This window comes from Macaca mulatta, chromosome 16 (genome assembly GCF_049350105.2).
Source record: "Macaca mulatta isolate MMU2019108-1 chromosome 16, T2T-MMU8v2.0, whole genome shotgun sequence".
Classification (NCBI taxonomy): Eukaryota; Metazoa; Chordata; class Mammalia; order Primates; family Cercopithecidae; genus Macaca; species Macaca mulatta.
The window spans coordinates 3,160,218-3,183,227 of NC_133421.1; the positions used below are offsets into that span (position 1 = coordinate 3,160,218).

General features: G+C 55.8%; 1 protein-coding gene and 1 non-coding gene across 8 annotated transcripts in view; both read right to left on the bottom strand.

The window, feature by feature from the left end:
* The window catches only part of SLC43A2 (solute carrier family 43 member 2), a 55,574-nt gene extending 33,560 nt beyond the window's left edge, over window positions 1–22,014 (bottom strand). The window contains exons 1-6 of one of the 7 annotated variants that reach the window (XM_077968707.1): window positions 21,972–22,014; window positions 20,891–21,102; window positions 11,341–11,586; window positions 9,881–10,088; window positions 7,901–7,956; window positions 6,084–6,160 (exon numbers count right to left, since the gene is read on the bottom strand). In XM_077968707.1, the coding sequence (XP_077824833.1) occupies window positions 6,084–6,160; window positions 7,901–7,956; window positions 9,881–10,026 (279 nt within the window). In that variant the 5' untranslated portion in view covers window positions 10,027–10,088; window positions 11,341–11,586; window positions 20,891–21,102; window positions 21,972–22,014. 7 annotated transcript variants of the gene reach the window in all.
* LOC114673331 (small nucleolar RNA U13) lies at window positions 9,508–9,611 on the bottom strand. Its single transcript, XR_003724047.1, has one exon. It is a non-coding gene; the product is annotated as a small nucleolar RNA U13 (small nucleolar RNA).
* Window positions 22,015–23,010: the final 996 nt, after the last annotated feature.

Sequence of the window (23,010 nt, forward strand, 5' to 3'; positions counted from 1 at the left end):
ACAGGCACTGGGCACCGGCAAGTCCGGCTCCCCAGGTACTTAGACCCTCCAGAGCCGGCCGGGGGGCACCGCGGGACCCTCTCCTGGCTGCAGAAGCGGGATCTACTGAGCCGGGGCGCTAAACTCCTGTCCCTCTCTGGGGGCACCTGCCGCCCTGCCCTCCTCGCCAGGATCTGAAGAGGGATCCTCTTCACTTCCCTCAGATCCCAACTCCCATGAAATCATGTCTTCCTCAGGTTTAAAGTCAGACTTGAAGGAATCAAAAGGGAAAAGCCACAGAGAAATGTTTCATCAGGGAGCCTGGCCACATTTTGAAACCTTTTCTGTGTGGCTTCTGCTCAGAACTCCCCGTCCCACCCACGGGGACAGGGGTCAGCGTAATGGAGTGGAAATGGCAGGTTCACAATTTTGGCCACAGCTGCTGCCATCTCTAAGCAACCCAGGCTCTGGGTTGGAGGGTGGCAACCCAAAGATGCGGCCTCAGCCGCCGGCCGTGTTTGTGCTGCAGCCGATGAAGCGAGCGCAAAGGGCCGTACGAACGTGAGGCGTTGAGCAAACATGGAGAGTACCATCCAGATGTCCCGCGGGAGGCTGCGGCTCCACACCATGGGGAGTGCTCTGCCCCCGTGGAGTGACCTGGCGTCCGCCCTCCACGGATGCTACGTGGTGGCCCAGGCCCCGTGCCGCAGGGCCCTGGGAGAGCCTGCACTGGCTACTGGGCAGCCTACGGACATGAGAGCCACCCTTGCCCCTCGGAGCCTCCACTTGGGAAGGAAAAGCCACCACGGGGGCCGACTTCTTGGGCCCTGGAAGGAGGGCTCGCGGCCGTCTCCTCCTGGACTACGAGGAAAAGGCGTGTGCCCACTTGGAGCCCCCTCTCCACCAGCGGGGGTAACAGCTCGCAGCCCCTGGTCATCGGTATTTAGACCAGAGCCCACGCAGCACAGAGCCCCCTGGGACCCAGGAAGTCCCCAAATTAAGGCTTCCATGGCAACGCCATCCCCCTGATTCTTAGGTTATCACAGAGCTATTATCCACGGCCCCAACATGGTTGTTGAAGATTGGAGGTAGAAATTCCTTTTTTGTTGTTGTTGTTGTTGAGACGGAGTCTCGCTCTGTCACCCAGGCTGGAGTGCGGTGGCGCGATCTCGGCTCACTGCAAGCTCCGCCTCCCGGGTTCACGCCATTCTCCTGCCTCAGCCTCCTGAGCAGCTGGGACTACAGGCACCAGCCACCTCACCTGGCTAATTTTTTCTGCATTTTTAGTAGAGATGGGGTTTCACCAGGTTAACCAGTATGGTCTCGATCCCCTGACCTCGTGATCCGCCCGCCCCGGCCTCCCAAAGTGCTGGGATTACAGGCTTGAGCCGCCGCGCCCGGCCGGAGTTAGAAATTCCTAAAGGCGACCCTGGAGACTCCTTTGTCCCCAAAATTAGAACATGGGTGGGAGACACACACAGAAAGTGCCATTGTGCCCCGAGCTTGGCGTCTCCGGGAGCCGATGCCGACAGTTCTGCTTTCCAAAGGCCTGGGTTGTCTCGGAATGAGATTCCGCTCTGCTCAGCAGAAGCCCTGCTCAGCCCAAGGGTGTTGCTCAACTGTTTCGGCCTGTCCTTCCTGACCTCATTTCCCTCTCGGGGGTCTGTTCTCAAGGAGCCGGCACTGGAGCCCTCATCAGAGGCCTCACGGGACAGGGGAATGCCCACGGAGCTCCCTCCAGCCGTGGGGGAGGGGGAAAGAGACGACTTAGAAGGAGGGCTGGCCCCGCAGCCAGAGGGTGTGGGTGTGAAGGGTGGGTGTCAGCACATGCCCTCAGATGAGGAACAGTGACGTAGCAGCTTCTTGGGGCCTCTAGACCGAGGGTTGGCAAACTTTTTCCATAAAGGGCCAGACAGTAGACTTTTTTTTTTTTTGAGTCAGAGTCTCGCTCTGTCACCCAGGCTGGAGTGCAGTGGTACAATCTCAGCTCCCTGCAACCTCCGCCTCCCGGGTTCAAGCGATTCTCCTGCCTCAGCCTCCTGAGTAGCTGGGATTACAGGCACCCGCCACCACGTCTGGCTAATTTTCACATTTTTAGTGGAGACGAGGTTTCACCATGTTGGCCAGGCTGGTCTCAAACTCATGAGCTCAGGTGATCCACCCGCCTTCAGCCTCCCAAAGTGCTGGGATTACAGGCGTGAGCTACTGTGCCTGGCCTTTACAAGCCACATGGTCTCTGTCACAACTGCGTAACTCTCCTGCTATAGCACAAAAGCAGCCACAGACAGGAGCAAACAGGCACAGCTCTGCCCCATGAAGCTTTGTTTACAAAAACAGGCGGTGGTCTGGGTTTGGCCTGGCAATGGTGGTTGGCTGACCCCTGCTCTAGCTGAAAAAATGAAAACCCTGAAGAACAAACCAGCAGCCTCCCTTAGACAGACCTCTCATAGCCAAACACTTTAAATGGTGATCAGGTCACTCTCTTGCCTGGTCACTATCTAGCCTGTGTAGCTTTTTGTCTCCACTGGGAGAGCGAAGAGTGAATAGAAACGCTCCTGCCACAGTGGTTTGTGCGGGTTTTTTTTTCTTTTTGAGATGGAATCTGACTCTGCCACCCAGGCTGGAGTGCAGTGGTGCGATCTCAGCTCACTGCAACCTCTGCCTCCCGGGTTCAAGCAATTCTCCCGCCTCAGCCTCCCGAGTAGCTGGAATTACAGGTGCCCACCACCATCCCAGGCTAATTTTTGTATGTTTAGTACAGATGGGGTTTCACCATGTTGGCCAGGCGGGTCTTGAACTCCTGGCCTCAGGTGATCCACCTGCCTCGGCCTCCCAAAGTGCTGGGATTACAGGCGTGAGTCACCGCGCCTGGCCACCACAATGGTTTTTAGCCTTCACACGGACCTGCCAGAGGCCAGTGAAAGTAATGGACCCTCCCCTCCAGAAAGACACAGCTGAGAGCGGCACCTACACACGATTTGTTGGCACGGAATTTCAAGGGTGTGCACAGCCCTCCTGAAACTTACTCAGGGACCATGTAGAGACCTGAAAACCCCAGGGTAAGATCTCTTGCTCACTCGGGAACAACACTAGTTTCTCTGTATTTGAAAGAGCTCTTACAAGTCACTAAATACTAATAATAATAAAATCAAGAGCACCGTAGAAAAATAGACAAATGACACAAAGAAGCAATTCACAGAAGAAATGCAAATGACCAATGAAGGGAGAAAAGACGCTCTGTCTCACTAATAATGAAATACATTTTAAAAACGGTATATCATGTTTCATCGGATCAGAGTGGCTATGTTTGAAAGATGAATGACATGGCACTGGAAGGGACATGGAGGAAAAGGCACTCGTGTGCACGCTGGTGGGCTTGGGGTGGCAGGCAGCCTCTTTTTTTTGAGAGACTGAGTTTCACTCTTGTTGTCCAGGCTGGAGTGCAGTGGCGCAATCTCGACTCGCTGCAACCTCTGCCCCCCGGGTTCAAGCGATTCTCCTGCCTCAGCCTTCAGAGTAGCTGGGATTACAGGCACCTGCCACCACGCCTGGCTAATTTTTGTATTTTTAGTAGAGACAGGGTTTCGCCTTGTTGACCGGACTGGTCTCGAACTCCTGACCTCAGGTGATCTGCCTGCCTCAGCCTCCCAAAGTGCTGGGATTACAGGCGTGAGCCACAGCGCCAGGCCAGATGACCTTTTTAGAAGGCTATTTAACAGTACATATTAAATTTTAAAATACGCTAATCCTGTGGCCCAGCACTTCCACTGCCAGGAACTTATTTTACAGAAATACATGTACAGGGATGTTAACTTCAGCAGCATTCATAAATTGGAAAAATTGGAAACCAAGCCAAAAGTCCATTAGTAGGAAACTGATTGAATAAATGATGGTCCATCTATATTAAAGAATAATACAGAACTGCTTAATAATAAGGCAGATCTCTAAGTACTGACAGAAAATGATGTAAAAGATACATTAAGGGAGGTGGGGCGCGGTGGCTCACGCCTGTAATCCCAGCACTTTGGGAGGCCAAGGCGGGCGGATCACGAGGTCAGGAGATCGAGACCATCCTGGCTAACACGATGAAACCCTGTCTCTACAAAAAACACAAAAACTTAGCCGGACGTGGCAGCGGGCACCTGTGGTCCCAGCTGCTTGGGAGGCTGAGGCAGGAAAATGGCGTGAACCCGGGAGGCGGAGTTTGCAGTAAGCCAAGATTGCGCCACTGCACTCCAGCCTGGGTGACAGAGGGAGACTCCATCTCAAAAAAAAAAAAAAAAAAGATACATTAAGAGAAAAGGCAAGTTACCACAGTTCTTTTTTTTTTTTTTTTTTAACAAAAAGAATAATGCTGGTATATGCAGATCTTTTAAATAATGAAGAAACATATTTCAAACTGAAGACAGGCTTATAGAATTTTTTTTTTTTTGAGGCGGAGTCTCACTCTGTCACCCAGGCTGGAGTGCAGTGGCGTGATCTTGGCTCCCGGCAAGCTCTGCCTCCCAGGTTCACGCCATTCTCCTGCCTCAGCCTCCCCAGTAGCTGGGACTACAGGCGCCGCCACCACACCCCGCTAGTTTTTTTGTATTTTTTTTAGTAGAGACGGAGTTTCACCATGTTAGCCAGGATGGTCTCGATCTCCTGACCTCATGATCCGCCCGTCTCGGCCTCCCAAAGTGCTGGGATTACAGGCTTGAGCCACCGTGCCCGGCCTTTTTTTTTTTTTTTTTTTTTAAGCGGAGTTTTGATCTTGTTGCCCAGGCTGGGGTGCAATGCCGCGGTCTTGGCTCACCGCAACCTCTACCGTCCAGGTTCAAGCGATTCTCCTGCCTCAGTCTCGCCCCTTTTTTGACTTTCTTTCAACCCCACCTTCCTTCTGCCTCCCCCACATCAAGAAGCAGCACATTTTGTGATTTCCGGAGGCTTCCAACAAGGGGGTGCTCAGTACCCCGAGGAAACATCTCGCCCAGGCGACTGTCTGTGCCTGGGCACGGAGGAAAACAAGAGGAGGAGAAGCCCAGGTGTTCCCCTGCGTTTTCCATCTGGCTCTGGGCAAAGGCAAAGTTTGGGGCAGTTCCATGGGAGGCTGGCGTTCAGGCTGCCACGAGCCGAAGCTCCCAGAGACCCTGATGACAGCTGCCGAGGAAAACAGGAAAAGAAAGTGGGCGGCAGGCCAGGCGCCGTGGCTCACGCCTGTAATCCCAGCACTTTGGGAGGCCGAGACGGGCGGATCACGAGGTCAGGAAATCGAGACCATCCTGGCTAACACGGTGAAACCCCGTCTCTACTAAAAATACAAAAAATTAGCCGGGCAAGGCGGCGGGCGCCTGTAGTCCCAGCTACTCGGGAGGCTGAGGCGGGAGAATGGCGGGAACCCGGGAGGCGGAGCTTGCAGTGAGCTGAGATCGCGCCACTGCACTCCAGCCTGGGTGACAGAGCGAGACTCCATCTCAAAAAAAAAAAAAAAAAAAAAAGAAAGTGGGCGGCAGTGTTTTGTCTTCCTGCCTTCCTCGGGCACATGGCTACTGAGCTGCTTCCTCAGCGTCAAAGCCCAGGTCAGAAGGCAGGGAATGTCGGCCGGGTGCGGTGGCTCACGCGGGTCATCCCAGCACTTTGGGAGGCCGAGGCGGGTGGATCACCTGAGGTCAGGAGTTGGAGACCAGCCTGACCAACATGGAGAAACCCCGTCTGTACTAAAAATACAAAAATTAGCCAGGCGTGGTGGCGGGCGCCCATAGTCCCAGCTACTCGGGAGGCTGAGGCAGGAGAATCGCTTGAACGTGGGAGGCAGAGGTTGCAGCGAGCTGAGATCACGCCACTGCGCTCCAGCCTGGGCGACAGAGCAAGACTTCGTCTCAGAAACAAAAAAAACAAAAAGGCAAGGGATTGTGAGAGCCACGCCCTGCTGCCTGTAGGGACCTCAGCCAAGGAGGCCCTGCCAGGCTCTGCTGCCAGGACACCTCATCCATAGCCCCTTTACAGTTTGGGACACCCAGGCACACGCAGGCACATGGAAGGCAAGGACACAGAAACCAGTCAAAGCAGCCTGAAATTTAGAAGCGGATTACTGAACTGCAGAGCTTTAAAAAGTCCGTACTCACTGTTAATGAGGTGAAGGTCATACACATCCCACCAAAGCCATTCAGAGCCAGGGCAATGAAGATGAGCACGGAGAGAGCTATAGGGAAATGGAAAGCTCGTGAGTGGAAACCCCAGCCGAGCTCCCGGGAAGCCGAGACCGGCCCAGAGTCCTGGGCAGTGCAGGCTCCCAGTAAATCCAGTAAATGCAGGCCGGGGTTAGTACCTGACATCTGGGGAGTGGAAGTGACCCTTTCTCACCCCCTCCTCTAGCCTACTTCTTTTTCTTTTTTCTTTTTTAATTGAGATGGAGTTTTGCTCTTGTCACCCAGGGTGGAGTGTAGTGGCACCATCTTGGCTCACTGCAACCTCTGACTCCCGGGTTCAAGTGATTCTCCTCCCTCAGCCTCCCAAGTAGCTGGGATTACAGGCATGCACCACCATGCCCGGCTAATTTTTGTATGTCATGCCATGTTGGCCAGGCTGGTCTCGAACTCCTGGCCTCAGGTGATCTCCCCGTCTTAGCCTCCCAAAGTGCTAAGATTACAGGCGTGAGCCAGCACGCCCGGCCTCCTCTTGCCTATTTCACAGAGCTTGGGCTCTTGCAAAAGGTGCACACCTATCTTCTTTTCTCCAATTAATAGTAGCAGTGTCCAGGCAGTGACTCACGCCTAGAAATCCAACACTTTGGGAGGCTGAAGCAGGAGAATTGCTTGAGCCCAGGGGTTCTAGAACAGCCGGGAGGCCGGGCACAGTGGCTCATGCCTGTAATCCCAGCACTTTGGGAGGCCAAGGCAGGCGCATCACCTGAGGTCAGGAGTTCAAGACCAGCCTGACCAACATGGAGAAACCCCATCTCTACTAAAAATACAAAATTAGCCGGGCGTGGTGGCGCATGCCTGTAATCCCAGCTACTCCAGAGGCTGAGGTAGGAGAATGGCTTGAACCTGGGAGGTGGAGGTTGCTGTGAGCCGAGATGGCACCATTGCACTCCAGCCTGGGAAACAAGAGCAAAACTCGCTTCAAAAAAAAAAAAGAACAGCCCAGGCAACAAAGTGAGACCTCGCCTCTAAAAAAAAAAAAAAAATTAAAAATTAGCCAGGTGTGGGTGTGCGTGCCTGCAGTCCCAGCTACTCTGGAGGCTGAAGTGGGACGATCACTTGAGCCCGGGAGGTCCAGGATGCAGTAAGCTGTGACTGCACCACTGCACTCCAGCCTGGGTGACAGAGAGAGACCCTGTCTCTAAAACAAAACAAAACAAAACAACAACAAAAACAAACATTAGCAGCAAGCAGGAGGCCTAAAGAAGCTACTTCACCAAAATCAAAAGTATAGGTTCCTGAAAATCAGTAGATGAGCCTGGCTAAGATTTTGGTGAAACTCAAGTCCTTTTTCGGTGTTTGCGCTACAAGTCCTTAAAACAATGGCTCCACCGGAACAGGGTTGTGGACCAGGTGGCTTCTAAGCCATCCTGCATGCTTTGGCCCACGCTGCCTGGAGGGGACTCGGCTTGTGACTTCTGTACACACCGAGGACCGGGCCCCTGCAGCCGGCCTGCTTTTTAGAACTTGCCTCTCGGGTTGGCATCAGTGAAGGACTGGCTTGGTTTGGTGATGAGGTGGAAGTTGCTCATACCCTGGACTCCTGTCCACGGTGGCTGCTCTCTGATCCCCCCGTCCGTTTGAGATAAGTAACTGAGTAGAGGCCTAACAGGTGTCCCCTCTAACTTGAGTAGCGAACAGCAGGCCCAGGACAGTGTCCAAGAGCAGGTGGGCCTGGGAGCAGCTCGGGGCACTCTTTCCCCAGTCCCTGACGAAAGATGAAGGAAGGGCACACTCACTGTTTGGGTTACTGGCTCCATATGCAATCAGCAAGCAGGAAACCGCGAAGCAGGCGCTAAAACCAAGCAGAAACAGAATGTTATTGACCATTATGACTTTATTCCGTGTTATTGTTTTTTTTTGTTGTTTTCGGTTTTTCTTGAGACGGAGCCACTCGCTCTGTCTCCCAGGCTGTAGTGCAGTGGCGTGATCTCGGCTCACTGCAAGCTCCGCCTCCCAGGTTCACACCATTCTCCCGCCTCAGCCTCCCGAGTATCTGGGACTACAGGTGCCCACCACCACACCTGGCTAACTTTTGTATTTTTAGTAGAGACGGGGTTTCACCCTGTTAGCCAGGATGGTCTCGATCTCCTGACTTTGTGATCCGCCCACCTCGGCCTCCCAAAGTGCTGGGATTACAGGTGTAAGCCACTGCGCCTGGCCTTTTTCTGGTTTTTCTTGAGACGGAGCCTCGCTCTGTCGCCCAGGCTGGAGTGCAATGGCGCGATCTTGGCTCACTGCAAGCTCTGCCTCCCAGGTTCAAGCATTTCTCCTGCCTTAGTCTCCCGAGTAGCTGGGATATTACAGGTGCGTGCCACCACGCCTGGCTAATTTTTGTATTTTTAGTGGAGACGGAGTTTTGCCATGTTGGCCAGGCTGGTCTCGAACTCCTGGCCTCAGGTGATCCGCCCCACCTCTGCCTCCCAAAATGCTGGGATTATAGGCATGAGCCACCATGGCCAGCCCATTTTCATTTTTGTGTATGTATTATAAAGCACATTAAGAATGCCATAGGAGGCTGGGAGCCACTGCACTCCAGCTGCAGTTGCTTGAGCAACAAGAGCAAAACTCCATCTCAAAAGAAAAAAAAAAGAATGGCATAGGGGCCGGGCACAATGGTTCATGCCTATAATCCCAGCGCTTTGGGAGGCCGAGACGGGTGGATCACCTGAGGCCAGGAGTTCGAAACCAGCCTGGCCAACATGGTAAAACCCTGTCTCTATTAAAAATACAAAAATTAGCTGGGTATGGTGGCAGGCACCTGTAATCCCAGCTACTCGAGAGGGTGAGACAGGAGAATTGCTTGAACTGCGGAGGCAGAGGTTGCGGTGAGCCAAGATCACGCCGCTACACTCTAGCCTGGGTGACAGAGCAAGACTCTATCTTGAAAAGAAAAAAAATAAAAAGGCACAGATATACATCATTTAGAATTCGATGTGCTTATTATATTGGGGGTACGTGTTGAAAATATTTTTTCTTGCCGGGCGCGGTGGCTCAAGCCTGTAATCCCAGCACTTTGGGAGGCCGAGGCGGGTGGATCACGAGGTCAGGAGATCGAGACCATCCTGGCTAACATGGTGAAACCCCGTCTCTACTAAAAATACAAAAAACTAGCCGGGCGTGGTGGCGGGCGCCTGTAGTCCCAGCTACTCGGAGGCTGAGGCAGGAGAATGGCGTGAACCTGGGAGGCGGAGCTTGCAGTGAGCCGAGATTGCGCCACTGCACTCCAGCCTAGGTGACACAGCACGAGACTCTGTCTCAAAAAAAAAAAAAAGAAAATATTTTTTCTGGTGGAGGTATAAGGTCAAACGGGCTGTAGAAACCAGTGTTTTGTGTTTTTTTTTCTCATCAGATGAATACTGTGCCAGCCTCGTAAGAAGGTTTGAGGGAAGCATGTCTCACACATGAGAGTGAAACCCCAATTATTACGCTTATGAACTACAAAGGGATCAGAAACCCATGTTCTTAGTGACAAGCAACTCCAGATCCCCCGGGCGGCCTGGAGCCTGGTGCTTTTCTTATTGAGTACTGGAGCGTGGCGAGGACCACAGTACCTGCTGATTCGGTGGCGGATGGGGAAGGAACTCCATTCTGGATGGGCCTTCAGGGAGCTCCACAGTATACCTGATAGCAGGTATGACCAGGATACCCTTCCATGGGGAACTCAGCCCAGGGGGTCCACCTGCCCACTCCCTGCCCCCCAAGGGACCCGCACTGACCTGCCCAGCAGCCTGAGCTTCCTCGGGCCATACTTGTCCATGACGATACCCAGGGGTAGGGTGATGGCACTGAGCAGAAAGGAGCCCACGGTGAAGGCCAAATTTAGCATCTCGTCCTGGGCCTGGCAGCTGAGCCAGCCGTTCATCCAGCTCACCTCCTCGTGCCCCGGCTCTGCTGTGCTGCCCACTGTGCCATTGGTGACATTCTCTGTGTGAAGAGGGAAGGAAACCCTGACCTCGGGGTCAAGACAGGGATTCCCAAAGATCAGAGGGGCAGGTGCCCATTTGGAGTGCCCCACTGGGAATGCCAGGGCTGGCTGGGGGCCTCTCGAGGGCTCAGGCTACCCCACAGCGGGCTTGGATGGCCATTTGGCTCAAGTCCCCTGGAGTGAAAACAGGTTCTTAACTTTTGAGGGGTAACTTTTGTGGACCCTTTTAAGAATCCAATAAAGACCTCCCCAGAAAATGCACACCAAAGTTTATCCACAGTTTCAGGAGCTTCACGTGTCCCTTGAAGAGCAACGAAGCCCAGGCTGAGAGTCCCATCCGCCACCCCAGAACAGCAGACCTCAGGGTCCCGCCCTGGCTGTGCGGCCCCAGGCTGGTGAGAACCGGCTCACGGCAGCTGTGTCCACGGGGACAGACTGAAGCCAGCATGGAGGCAGACCCCAGACCACTTGGGAAGGAGAAGCACCGGCCTCATCCCGATAGACTAGTTCTCGTCTGTCAGTGTGTGGAGACTGGGGCGCCTCCTTCAATGGGAAGTCCAGCTGCCTTCTCAAACGTGGGACGGATGCCACTTTCTCACCTTCTCCCCCTGATATTTTCTTTGTCTTTCTTTTTTTGTCTTTTCTTTTTTTTTTTGAGACGGAGTCTCACTCTGTTGCCCAGGCTGGAGTGTAGTAGCATGACCTCGGCTCACTGCAACCTCCGCCTCCTGGGTTCAAGCAATTCTCTTGCCTCAGCCTCCCGAGTAGCTGGGACTACAGGCGCCCGACACCACGCCCAGCTAATTTTTTTGTATTTTTTTTTAGTAGAGACGGGGTTTCACCATGTTAGCCAGGATGGTCTCGATCTCCTGACCTCGTGATCTGCCTGCCTCGGCCTCCCAAAGTGCTGGGATTACAGGCATGAACCATCGCGCCCAGCCTCTTTTTTTTTTTTTTTTTGAGACGGAGTCTCACTCTGTTGCCCAGGCTGGAGTGTAGTAGCATGATCTCGGCTCGCTGCAACCTCCGCCTCCTGGGTTCAAGCAATTCTCCTCCCTCAGCCTCCCGAGTAGCTGAGATTACAGGCACATGCCACCACACCTGGCTAATTTTTGTATTTTTAGTAGAGACGGGGTTTCACCGTGTTGCCCAGGCTGGTCTCAAACTCCTGACCTCAGGTGATCCCCCCACCTCTGCCTCCCAAAGTGCTGGGGTTACAGGTGTGAGCTGCCGCGCCCGGCCGAGATGCACCTCTCTTATTTTCCTTGCCGGGGTCATTGTGATGCCATCCCGTGAGCTCGCTGGGTGCTGCGTCTGGTGTGTCTGCCACACCCAGCCCTTAATGGCCCCCTCCAAAGTCCACCCAGCACCAAAACAACACAAAAAGGCAGAGAAAAGTGCTGTGGCGGCTGAACACCGGAGGGTGGAGTACGGGCTGGGAACGTGGCTGAGGAGCTCTCCCGGCCGGGACTGCTAGTTAAGAGATGCTGACTAATCCTGCAGAAAACAGGAGCAGACTTTGATCAGACGCGAGGTCACACTGGGAGAGTCAAGGAAACGCTTTTCTTCCGATAACTGCCTGCCTTCCAGTTGCAGCCCTCTGGCGCCAGGGCTGTAGAGCTGAGGTTTGCAAAGGCTTGCCCAGGCCTCTCGGGGCTCCTCCAAGGTCACTGGAAAGGATGCACACGGGTGGAATCATGCCTCATGCCGACGTGTGACCGGGGAGGCTCGCCGGGGCCGTGTGGATGAAGAGCGTGGAACTGGAATCTGGCTTCGAGCTTCCTGTTTTGGTTCCTCCACTTTCTTTTTTTTTTTTTTTTTTTTTTTTGAGACGGAGTCTCGCTGTGTCTCCCAGGCTGGAGTGCAGTGGCGTGATCTCGGCTCACTGCAAGCTCCGCCTCCCGGGTTCACGCCATTCTCCCGCCTCAGCCTCCCAAGTAGCTGAGACTACAGGCGCCCGCCACCACGCCCGGCTAGTTTTTTTTTGTATTTTTTTTTAGTAGAGACGGGGTTTCACCATGTTAGCCAGGATAGTCTCGATCTCCTGACCTCGTGATCCACCCGCCTCGGCCTCCCAAAGTGCTGGGATTACAGGCTTGAGCCACCGCGCCCGGCCGGTTCCTCCACTTTCTACCTGCATCACCTTGCTCTAGCTCAGTTTCCTTGTCTATAAAATGGACACCCTAGAATAATAAGATCCACCTCCTAGAGTTTGGGGGAAGATCAATGAGAAAATCCGGAAAACTTTCTGGAGCTCACCCAGGCATAGAAAGCACTCAATAGCGCATCGCTGCCAGTTGCTGCTGTTCTCGTGGCTATGATGATCATGGCTGCTACTGGAGGCTCCGGATGGGAATCAGGGCATGACCAGCGGGCACACAGCCGGACGCAGTGGCTGCACACGGGGAGCACAGTCCCGTCAGCGTGTGCGGAAGCGCAAAGACACGTCTAATCCCCCACTGGGCTGTGAGCCCTGAGAGGCAGGGCCTGCATTGTGGTCACTTCTGTGTCCCCAGCATCTCACCCAGGTCTTGGCCTACAACAGCTGTTTACGGAATGAATAGAAGCAAGAGGGCCAGGTGTGGGGGCTCACGCCTGTAATCCCAACACTTTGGGAGGCAGAGGCGGGTGGATCACCTGAGGTCAGGAGTTCAACACCAGCCTGGCCAACATGGTGAAGCCCCGTCTCTACTAAAAATACAAAAATTAGCTGGGCGTGGTGGTGGGTGCCTGTCATCCCAGCTACTCAGGAGGCTGAGGCAAGCGAATCATTGGACCTGGGGGACAGAGGTTGCAGTGAGCCAAGATCACACCATTGCACCCCAGCCTGGGCAAAAGAGTGAGACTCCGTCTCAAAACAACAACAACAACAACAAACAAACAAAAAAACAGAATCAGGCCAGGCGCAGTGGCTCAGTCTGTAACCCCAGCCCTTTGGGAGGCCAAGACGTGTGGCTCACCTGAGGTCAGGAGTTTGAGACCAGCCTGGCCAACACGGTGAAACCCCGTCTCTACTAAAAATACAAAAATTAGCCGGGCGTGGTGGCGGACGCCTGTAATCTCAGGTACTCGGGAGGCTGAGGCAGGAGAATCGCTTGAACCCGGGAGGCGGAGGTTGCGGTGAGCCGAGATCGTGCCACTGCATTCCAGCCTGGGCCACAGAGTGAGACTCTGTCTCCAAACAAACAAACAACAACCAAAAAGTCTTAAATTGATTAGAGATCTGGTCACCCCTTTAACTACATAGGGGAGAGGCAAGGTCAGGGGAGAGGCAAGGGTATCTGTCCTTCCCATCTTTTACCCTGCAGCCACGACACATAGGGGCAAGGACCTTGCACTCTAGACCACCAGCCTTCTCCCCTTAAACAAATCCCTGCCGCTGGGGCCACCAGGCCCTCTGCCCGGCCGCTTGCCTCCAGGCAGTGCTGTCCAGCAACAGATGCACCTGGGGCGGGGGAAGTGAGCGGCTTCCCCTTCTGCTTGGGGAGAGTCTCCCTGCTGCTGGAGGGAACGAAGCCCTTGGTGAGCCCAGAAGCTCTGTTGACAGTAAACAGCAGCACCACCGTCATGCTCCAGCAGATGCCTAAACACAGACACACCCAGGCTGTTCCCCTCCCTCTGCTCCCACCTGGGCCACTGTGGCCCAGGAGAGAGACAAACAGATTAAGCGCCCAGGAAGTGCCACGGCGTGGGGCGGTCCTCTGCTCCCAGCCTAGAGCTTGACCCCGGGCCAGCCTGCTCTGCTCATTCCCGGCCAGCCTGCTCTGCTCCTCACCTGCACCTGTTTATGAAACGGACGCCTCCTCAGGGGCGGCCAGAAGTGGCCCAGCCCAGGCCGGACAGAGAAGGTGAACAGAGAAGACAGGCAAGAGTTGGTGTGGCCAGTGAGTGCCCAGAACAGGAACAGGGCTGCTTAGGAGGAGACCCAGGGCCAGGGCGGAGGAACCCTGTTCAGCCTCGCTCACAGGAGACGCACAAGATCTTCACAGAGGAATCAGGGAGAAAAGAGGGTGCTGTGGCTCTCTCGGGCTCCCCCAAGTCAAATAGGAGTCTCCCCACACCCCGGGAGACAAAGGGAGGGGGCCTCCAAGGTGATGCTTGAGGGGGCCAAGGAGTACCTGGCTTGAGGTTCCCTCTAAATTCCTGAGCTTCCCCCTTCCCTGACTGGCTGCTTTCTGAGCCCCCCGCTCCAGGGTGCCGGCCCCTGGACAGCCCACCGATGGCCCCTGCCCAGGATCTCCCGGCTCTTAAATCCTTAGTCTATCCGGCAACAGGAAGCAGCATCTCAGTCCTCAGTCCGGCAGGGGAGATATAGGTGAGAGGTCAGTTCAGACACAGAGCAAACAACAGACAGGAGGGCACGGACAGGCAGAGGCCGTCCTGGGCTGACCAGAGCCTGGCCCCCGAGCAGTGGGCCCAGCAGCGGCTGCCATGTGCACAGTGCCAGTGTGTGCCAGCTGCCACGCTCAGTGGGTGTGCCCACGCCCACCCCATATTCCCCATGAGGATACTGTGAGAGTGTCCCTGAGGGCTGCTCAGAGCGGGGAAGTCACTTGCCGAAGGTCTCATGACTCCAGGCTGTCAGACCCCGAAGCTCCCGCTCTTACCCTTCGAGCTATGCCGAGGCTGGTCTGCCTGGGTTAGAGGCTCATATCCCAGGGAGGAAATGCTGAGAGAACAGAGCCAGGAAAAGGCTGCCCCTGGTGTCGGCAACACTAGGAGGCCCTGAGTACCACTTGGTGAGAACGGAACTAAGACTGTCCCACGAGGTCCCTGAGAGCCAGCCTAAGCTGGATGGACCTTCACGGACACCAGAAGCCAAGGGTGGCCAGCGGATGTCTGTGAGGGAAATGAGGTCACGAACCAAGGAGGGAGGCTGGGGCGGTGGGAAGAGCCAAGGCCGCCAGCTCTTCTCTGAGACGCATCCTGAGGCTGCCGGCTCCAGCCTTTAAACCTTCTTACCCATTGCTATGGAATTTTTAAAATTCCAAATAAACTGGGGGAAAAGTTTAAAAGTCACATTTACAGCAATAAACGTGAGAGGCTGGATTTAAGAAAGCTATCCAGTGGGTGTGGTGGCTCACGCCTGTAATCCCAGCACTTTGGGAGGCCGAGGCGGGCGGATCACCCGAGGAGGTCAGGAGTTCGAGACCAGCCTGGCCAACATGGTGAAACCCTGTCTCTACTAAAAATACAAAAATTAGCCGGGTGTGGTGGTGGGTGCCTGTAATCCCAGCTATTTGGGAGGCTAAGGCAGGAGAATCACTTGAACCTGGGAGATGGAGGTTTCGGTGAGCTGAGATCGCGCCATTGCACTCCAGCCTGGGCAACAGAGTGAGACTCCATCTCAAAAGAAAATAATAAAATGAAATACAAATACAAAAAACTAGCCGGGCATGGTGGCAGGCACCTGTAATCCCAGCTACTTGGGAGGCTGAGGCAGGAGAATTGCTTTAATTCTGCCGAGAGGCAGAGGTCGCAGTGAGCTGAGACTGCGCCACTGCACTCCAGCCTGGCGACAAGAGTGAAACTCCATCCCCCACTCCCCGTCCCCCCAAAAGAAAGAGGTCCTCGAGGCGGCAGAGAAGTCTCCTGTCCACATCTGCAGCTTCACTCAGCCCATGGTGACCAAGCCTGGCCCTGCTTCCCCAAGGTGGGCGGCAGCCCCTCTGCCCTCGCAGCAACCTGTATGCCAGGGTGAGCTGGCAGCGAGCTCGGGGCCAGGGTGAGAGGCTCTCTCCCACCACCACAGGCGGAGCAACCGCAGCAGTCAGGAGTATACAACTGGGGTCAGCCTTCATGCCCATGGTCAGACCGCGAGTGACTTCCTCGGGCAGAGGCTGCGACGACTTCTGGTTTCTATGCCACCCAAACATACCCAGCATGGGGCAAGCCCTCAACGACTCACACGAGGCTCTAACAGGGGAACTGGATCGTCGCCCTCCTCTACCTCCCTGACTTCCTCCTGCCTTGGGAATAAAATTCACTTTCCCCAAATGGACTCCCAGGCGCTGCAGGCCCGGCCCCTTCCCACTTCTCTCCTCTCCTCCAGGGTGTACCCTCCTCTCCTGACTCACCCCTCTTCAACCTCCAGGCTTCAGCCTGAACCCCAGAGAGGCCCTCCCACCCAGCAGGAGCCAGATCTCCGCAGCTATTCTGGCTCTTTCTTGGGGGCCCGGCTACCACCTGGAATTACACAGGTTACACAGGTGTGCGTGTGATGACTTGTTTGCTCTGGGTCCCCAGCACCGCACCTTCGTCAATGTTTACTGAATGTTTAGGTTACAAGAAAGAGGGGATTAACTATGCACATGTAGGCCTGGAGCAGTGGCTCACGCCTATAATCCCAGCAATGTGGGAGCCCGAGGCGGGTGGATCGACTGAGCCCAGGAGTTTAAGACTAGCCTGGGCAACATGGTGAAACCCCCATCTCTACAAAACATTTAAAAATTAACTGGGTGTGGTGGCTCACACCTGTAGTCCCAGCACTTTGGGAGGCTGAGGTCGGCAGGTCACTTGAGCCCAGGAGTTTTGAGACCAGCCTGAGCAACATGGTGAAACACTTATCTCTACAAAAAATTTGACCAGGCACAGTGGCTCACACCTGTAATCCCAGCGCTCTGGGAGGCCAAGGCGGGTGGACCACCTGAGGTCAGGAGTTCGAGAACAGCCTGACCAATATAGTAAAACCATAGCTCTACGAAAAAATACAAAAATTAGCCAGGTGTGGTGGCAGTCACCTGTAGTCCCAGCTACTTGGGAGGCTGAGACAGGAGAATCGCTTGAAACTGTGAGGCAGAGGTTGGAGTGAGCCAAGATCGCGCCACTGCACTCCAGCCTGGCAACAGAGTGAGACTCTGTCTCAAAAAAATAATAATAAATAAATAAAAAACTAACCAGGGCTGGGCGTGGTGGTTCACACCTGTCATCCCAGCACTTTGGGAGGCCGAGGTGAGTGGATCACCTGAGGTCAGGAGTCCGAGACCAGCCTGGTCAACACGGTGAAACCCCATCTCCACTAAAAATACAAAAATTAGCTGGGCATGGTGGTGGGCACCTGTAGTCCCAGAAACAAAAACAAAAATCTAACTGGGTATGATGGCTCACGCATGTAGGCCCAGCACTTTGGAAGGCTGAGGCAGGAGGATCGCTTGAGCCCAGGAGTTTGAGATCAGCCTAGGCAACATGGCGAGACCCTGTCTCTACAAAAAAATACAAAAATTAGCTGAGTAGGGTGGCGCACACTTGTAGTCCCAGCTACTCAGGAGGCTGAGGTGGGAGGATTGCTTGAGCCCAGGAGTTAAGGCTGCAGTGAGCTGTGATCGCACCACTACATTCCGGCTTGGGCAACAGAGCAAGACCCTGTCTCAAATAAAAAAAACCATCCACAGGTAGCCGCAGCCCCCCAAGCTGACCCTGACCCTGTTGAAGTGGGGGCTACTGGATAACAGAGAAAATGAAGAAAGAGCCCAGGCGTGGGCGGTCACACTGCCATCCCAGAGGCCAAGAGGACACAGCTCTGGGAAGCCCCATGCTTCTTGGACTGAACACCCAATTGGTCTCCTGCCCTCACCAGGGGGACGAGGGAGGCATCCGGCAGCCAACACCTGGAGGATATTGTGCAAAACCCATCACCAACTTCCTGCACCCAGGTCCCCAAACCCAGCCTGCCACCTCTCCCAGCAGGCAAGGAAGAACGAACTGAGGGGCAGCCGAGAAATGAGCCGTTTCCTTCCCCCTGCCACCTCCCCAGGCTGGAACCCAACACCACGTCTGTGGCCAGATTCTGGCTGGAGTCCTGAGAAAGAGTTCCAAGAATCTTTCAACAGGTTCAGGCAAATTTTCTTTTTTTTTTTTTTTTTTTTTTTTGAGACGGAGTCTAGCTCTGTTGCCCAGGCTGGAGTGCAGTGGCCGGATCTCAGCTCACTGCAAGCCCCGCCTCCCGGGTTCACGCCATTCTCCTGCCTCAGCCTCCCGAGCAGCTGGGAGTACAGGCGCCTGCCACCTCGCCCGGCTAATTTTTTTTGTATTTTAGTAGAGACGGGGTTTCACCGGGTTAGCCAGGATGGTCTCGATCTCCTGAACTCGTGATCCGCCCGTCTCGGCCTCCCAAAGTGCTGGGATTACAGGCTTGAGCCACCGCGCCCGGCCGCAAATTTTCTTTAGAGAACAAACCACAGCATCGTCCTAGAGTGACACGAAGCTGAGAAATTTGCATCTCATCAGCCGGACACGGCTCAGCCTTTCACAAGTCTAATTCAATACATTCAAAAAATGGCCTCACTGCTTCTCTGCAATTCAGCCATGCACCAAGTTTGAAAATATCAGACCGAAGCCGAAACCTTCACCCTAACTTCACCAGGCACTCCCAGACAAGCAACGTGTGGAGATTTCTGGCCTGAAAGAAAACTGGTTATGTGGACTCCAAGAATCAAGGAGCAGTGCGGCCAGAGAGATAAGCTGTGTGCAATCAGCAGGCTTCCCGCCCGGGACGCGGGCTCAGCAGGTTTGCCAGATAATCAGAAAAACCAAAATTAGAAGCAGGAGCAAAAGCACGGATAAGAAGTTGATGTTCAACCCACAATCCTGACCCTTCACCTTCACTTTGGTTTAGAGGAGCAACTTGTCAAGTCTGCCCAGGGCTTAAAACACCAACTCAGCACCACACTGGCACAATCTCTGGGACTCCTCCCACTTAGACAGAGGAAGAAGCCAAGGTTGAGGCAGGAATGAAGGGACCAGACCCAACTCTGCCAAAACCATACTATCAATTAAATCCGTGGACAGTCTATGAAAAAAAAAAAAAAAAAAAACCACCTAGAATCCGACCTTCCCGACACCATGGTGGGTGGAAAAAAAAAAAACAAACACCTGCCACAACAGTTCTCTGGTCTGGGTGAGACACTAAAAGCTTTCTCTGAGGCCAGGTGCTGTGGCCCACACCTGTAATCCCAGCACTTTGGGAGGCCAAGGCAGGTGGATCACGAGGTCAGGAGATCAAGACCATCCTGGCGAACATGGTGAAACCCCATCTCTACTAAAAATACAAAAAAAATTATCTGGGCGAGGTGGCGGGCTCCTGTAGTCCCAGCTGCTTGGGAGGCTGAGACAGGAGAATGGCGTGAACCCGGGAGGCGGAGCTTGCAGTGAGCCAAGATTGTGCCACTGCACTCCAGCCTGGGCGACAGAGCAAGACTCCACTCAAAAAAAAAAAAAAAAAGCTTTATCTGAGGATGATGACTTTTTTTTCTGCTTTTTTTTTTTTTTTTTTTAAAACCCTGTGTCCAGCCTGAAAGAGCCCACAAGAGAGGGAAGCAGGGAGGGTCATGATCTCTAAGGGAGGAGAGGAAAGGAGAAGCAGCAGCAAACACTCCAACCTGTGCCTTTCCAGCACTGGCATTAATCTCTTAACATCTCTTGGGCAAAGCAGAAAGCTTGTTCAGGGAACAAGGTCTGACTCTTCCCAACTCCCAAGATTTCTTGCTGATGTGGGGAAAGGCCTGCCAAGAACCCTTAGGCTGTTAGGAAATATTTTTGAGTGGCTAAAGGCTAAAGGTTAGTTATTAATGATATACTTTCTGTCCTCTCCCCGCGGCCTCTGCATTCTCCTGCTTTCTCCTGCCCTGAATCTCTCCAGCTAAGCCTCCCTCCCTAGAGACTGGGACACACAGGAATCTCCGGGGCAGATCAGAGAAGGGAAACAGGGAGGCTTCCACAAAGGATTACACCCAGCATGAGCTGGTCCAAAGCTTTCTCTTCCTGCAAAGAGCTCTAGAAAGAAAAGGCCTGCTGCTGGGGACTCAGGAAGTCAAACCTGGGCTACCTCCATCTATGGGCACTGGAGCACTGGCGAGAGAGATTATGTGAGCTCAGCTATTATCAGTTACCGTTAGGATCAAGGAGGAGACAGAGGGAAACACTGCCTGTTAAGGTTGCCTAGGAAGGAGGGTAGGAAGCTAGAGGCTGGGGGCTGCTGTGGCCCTCCTGTGGGGCTGAACCTACTGCCCTGTAGTAATCAGGATCCTCCAACAAGGTATGAAGGTGTGAAGGTGTGTGTGTGTTGGATGGTGCAGACGTCATGCAGAGAAGCATCCTCAGCCTGCCTTCAGCAATTCCAGTGGCGAGGCAAAGAGGAGAGGACACGCCTAGCATCACTTCCATAAACGTTCCCTTCTCCTCTTCCCCTTCATCCTCACGGGGTTGGAAAGCCACGGAGATGTCCTCAGAGCCCCTGTCGGGAAATGCCCTTTGGAGAATCACAAGGCAGCAAAAATAGACAAGAAATTGTGTCCAGCAAGCACTTAGGAGACTCCACAACGGCCTGAGGAACGTCTAGATTCTAGATGAACCCTCCCTGGGCTGGAGGCAAGGCCACTTCCTCTCCTGCTGCACCCCCGCCCCTAAATCAGGAGTTCCTCTTTCTCACAAGCAGAGAGCAACATGTTTACTACCAGCCAAGCTATGTTCCAGGAGCGGGGAGGAGAGGAGAGGAGTCCAGCAATGTTCCTAGGGGGTGGAAGGAACACCCTGGACAGCAGGTGGGGCTCTGGGTGGATGGCAGGCCCAGGCTCTGTGGCCTTGCGCAAGACAGAAGATGGCTCTGAACCTCGATGTCTTCATCCACAAAACAGGGGCAATGACAAGTACCCAGCAGGGCTGGGTGAGGATCAGATGGGCCTTTGGATACCCGAGCGGCACTGGGCAATGCAGTGCTGTGGCATGCGAGGTCTTCACCCCCATCCCGCCCCCTCCCAAAGCCCCGGCTCCAGGAGAACCCCGCAGCCCCAGGCGCCTGTCTCACCTGGCTTGGTACACAGGTAGGAGTAAAAGCCCTCCGACTTGAGCATGATGAGCAGCGAGCCCCAGCCCAGGAGGACTGCCGAGAAGAGGAGGTTCTCCAGCACGGCCGTGCAGGCCATCCACCAGCGGCGGCGATGGGCAGTGGCCAGGGTGGGCGCCATGGTGCGGTGCGGCGCGGCACGGCTCCGGGCTCCGACTCCGGCTCTGCACCACCTGCGCACAGACCTCGGCGTCAGCGGCCGGCCCTGCCCAGCCCCTGCGGCCGCCCCCCAGCTGCCCCGGCCGCTGCCGCAGAGCTCCGGACTGTCACTCCTCCCCGGCCGCGGGGGCCGGTGCGCGCTGCAGAGGAGGCGAACCCCAGCCCTGCCCGGACCTGGGCCACCCCGACCCCGCGGCCGGCTCGTACCGCTGCCCTCCGCTACGACAGAGCCGCCCTGGCCAGGCAGGGAGACGTCTCCTGCAGCTCACTCCAAGGTAAACTGAGGCATGGAGGCAAGAAGAGGCTAACGCATGCTGAGGGCCGTGGAACTAGTCCTGGCCTGCAGCAGGACTGACATCGCCTGGGGCCAGCATGGAACGCAGCGTAAGGTGGGCAGGGGCAGATCCGGGGGCTGCCTCTCCCAGGAACCCTGACAGGTGCCCTCCCGCCCGCGCCCGAGACCCTTCCCCAGAGCTGGTTTCTTCAACCACAAGATCAGCGCCCAGAGCTACGGAACGGCCCGCCCCGGCGCGCTCATTGGCCGGACGGCGCAGGAACTGCCGCGCCATTGGCCGCCGTCTAGGTCGCTAGGCGCTGCGGCCACGCGAACCCGGCGTGGGAGACGAGAAGCCGGTTCAAACCGGCGGCGCGAGCCAGCCCGCGACCCCCATCCCGGGCGTTCCCCCGGCAACCCGCCCGTTTCCATGGCTTTGGAGCCCCGCGCCTCCATCCCCAGCCCGCATCTGTTCGTCATCTCTTTCCTGGAGGCCCCTCATCGCTCCGTCTCTCTCCTCTTATTCCCATGTTTTCTCCCTGCGCCCCTTCGGCGGGCGCTTCTGCCCCCGCGCCCTCGCCCCGGCCGCGACCCTCGGCTCCAGCTCACCCGGCTCCTCCGGCGTGTGTCGGGCCCGCCCGTCGCCTTTTCTGCCCTCTTTTATTCCAGCCCTTTTATTCCGACCCCAAGAAGAAAACACTGCCGCCCGCTGATTGGCTGAGCGGGGCTGGAAACAGGCGTCGGCCAATCAGCAGCCAGCCCCCCGCCCGCCCCGCCGCGAGCAGAAGCCGGTTCCGGCCGGACTCTGAGACAAACAAGAGAGATGGGGGGCGGGAGGGGCCGGGGCGCTGCGGGCTCTGCCGCCTTCAACTTGACCGAGTCACGGCGCGGCCGGGAATCCCCGGCGACATCGCCCCGCGACCTCTCCAATGCCCTGACCCTGTGAGGCTGGGGCTCCGGCTCCGCGTCCCGGACCCCCGCGGACTCCCCCGCGAAGCCGCCGGGCCACCAGCGCCCCCAGCTGGGCTCTCCCGCGGCCGCCCCGCCGTCCCCAGCTGCCCCCTCCGCGCGGGTCACCACGCCCAGATGCGCCGGCTCCGCACTGTGGTTCCGCTCTCGAATCCCCACCCCGCTTTCTCCCCACGAAGCGCCGCCGTCCCCGCCGCCTCGGGCTTTGGGTCCTGGTTCCTCGCTCCCCCGCCCCGGTGGTTCCCGTCCCGGCATATTCGGGGTCTGGGATCCCGGACCCGGTCCAGCCGTGGCGCCCCCTGCTGATGCACCGACCGGGTGCCGTCTGCCCGGTCCCTGGAAGTTGGCCCTTGGAAACCTGCAAGGGGATTTGGGGCTGGTCTGTCCCGTCCTAGGATGGGGTCTCCTGAGGTTCCCCCATCAGACTGACCTTTCTCCGCCGGTGTTCACGCACTGCTCGGTCCCCCGGGGACCCTCCACCCTTGATGGTCATCTGGGAGCTCCCTGCCCGCGGCGAGCCCCACCCCCCACCTTCACCCCGTTCCACCCACGTCCACCGGCTCGTACAAGCCTGCGAGGGTTCGAGGGGGCTCCGGGTCCCCGTCTGATAAGCCCGGGCTCCGAAAGCTCAGCTGCACGTCTTCGTCCGCCAGATCCGAGGCACTAGCCCGAGCTCGGA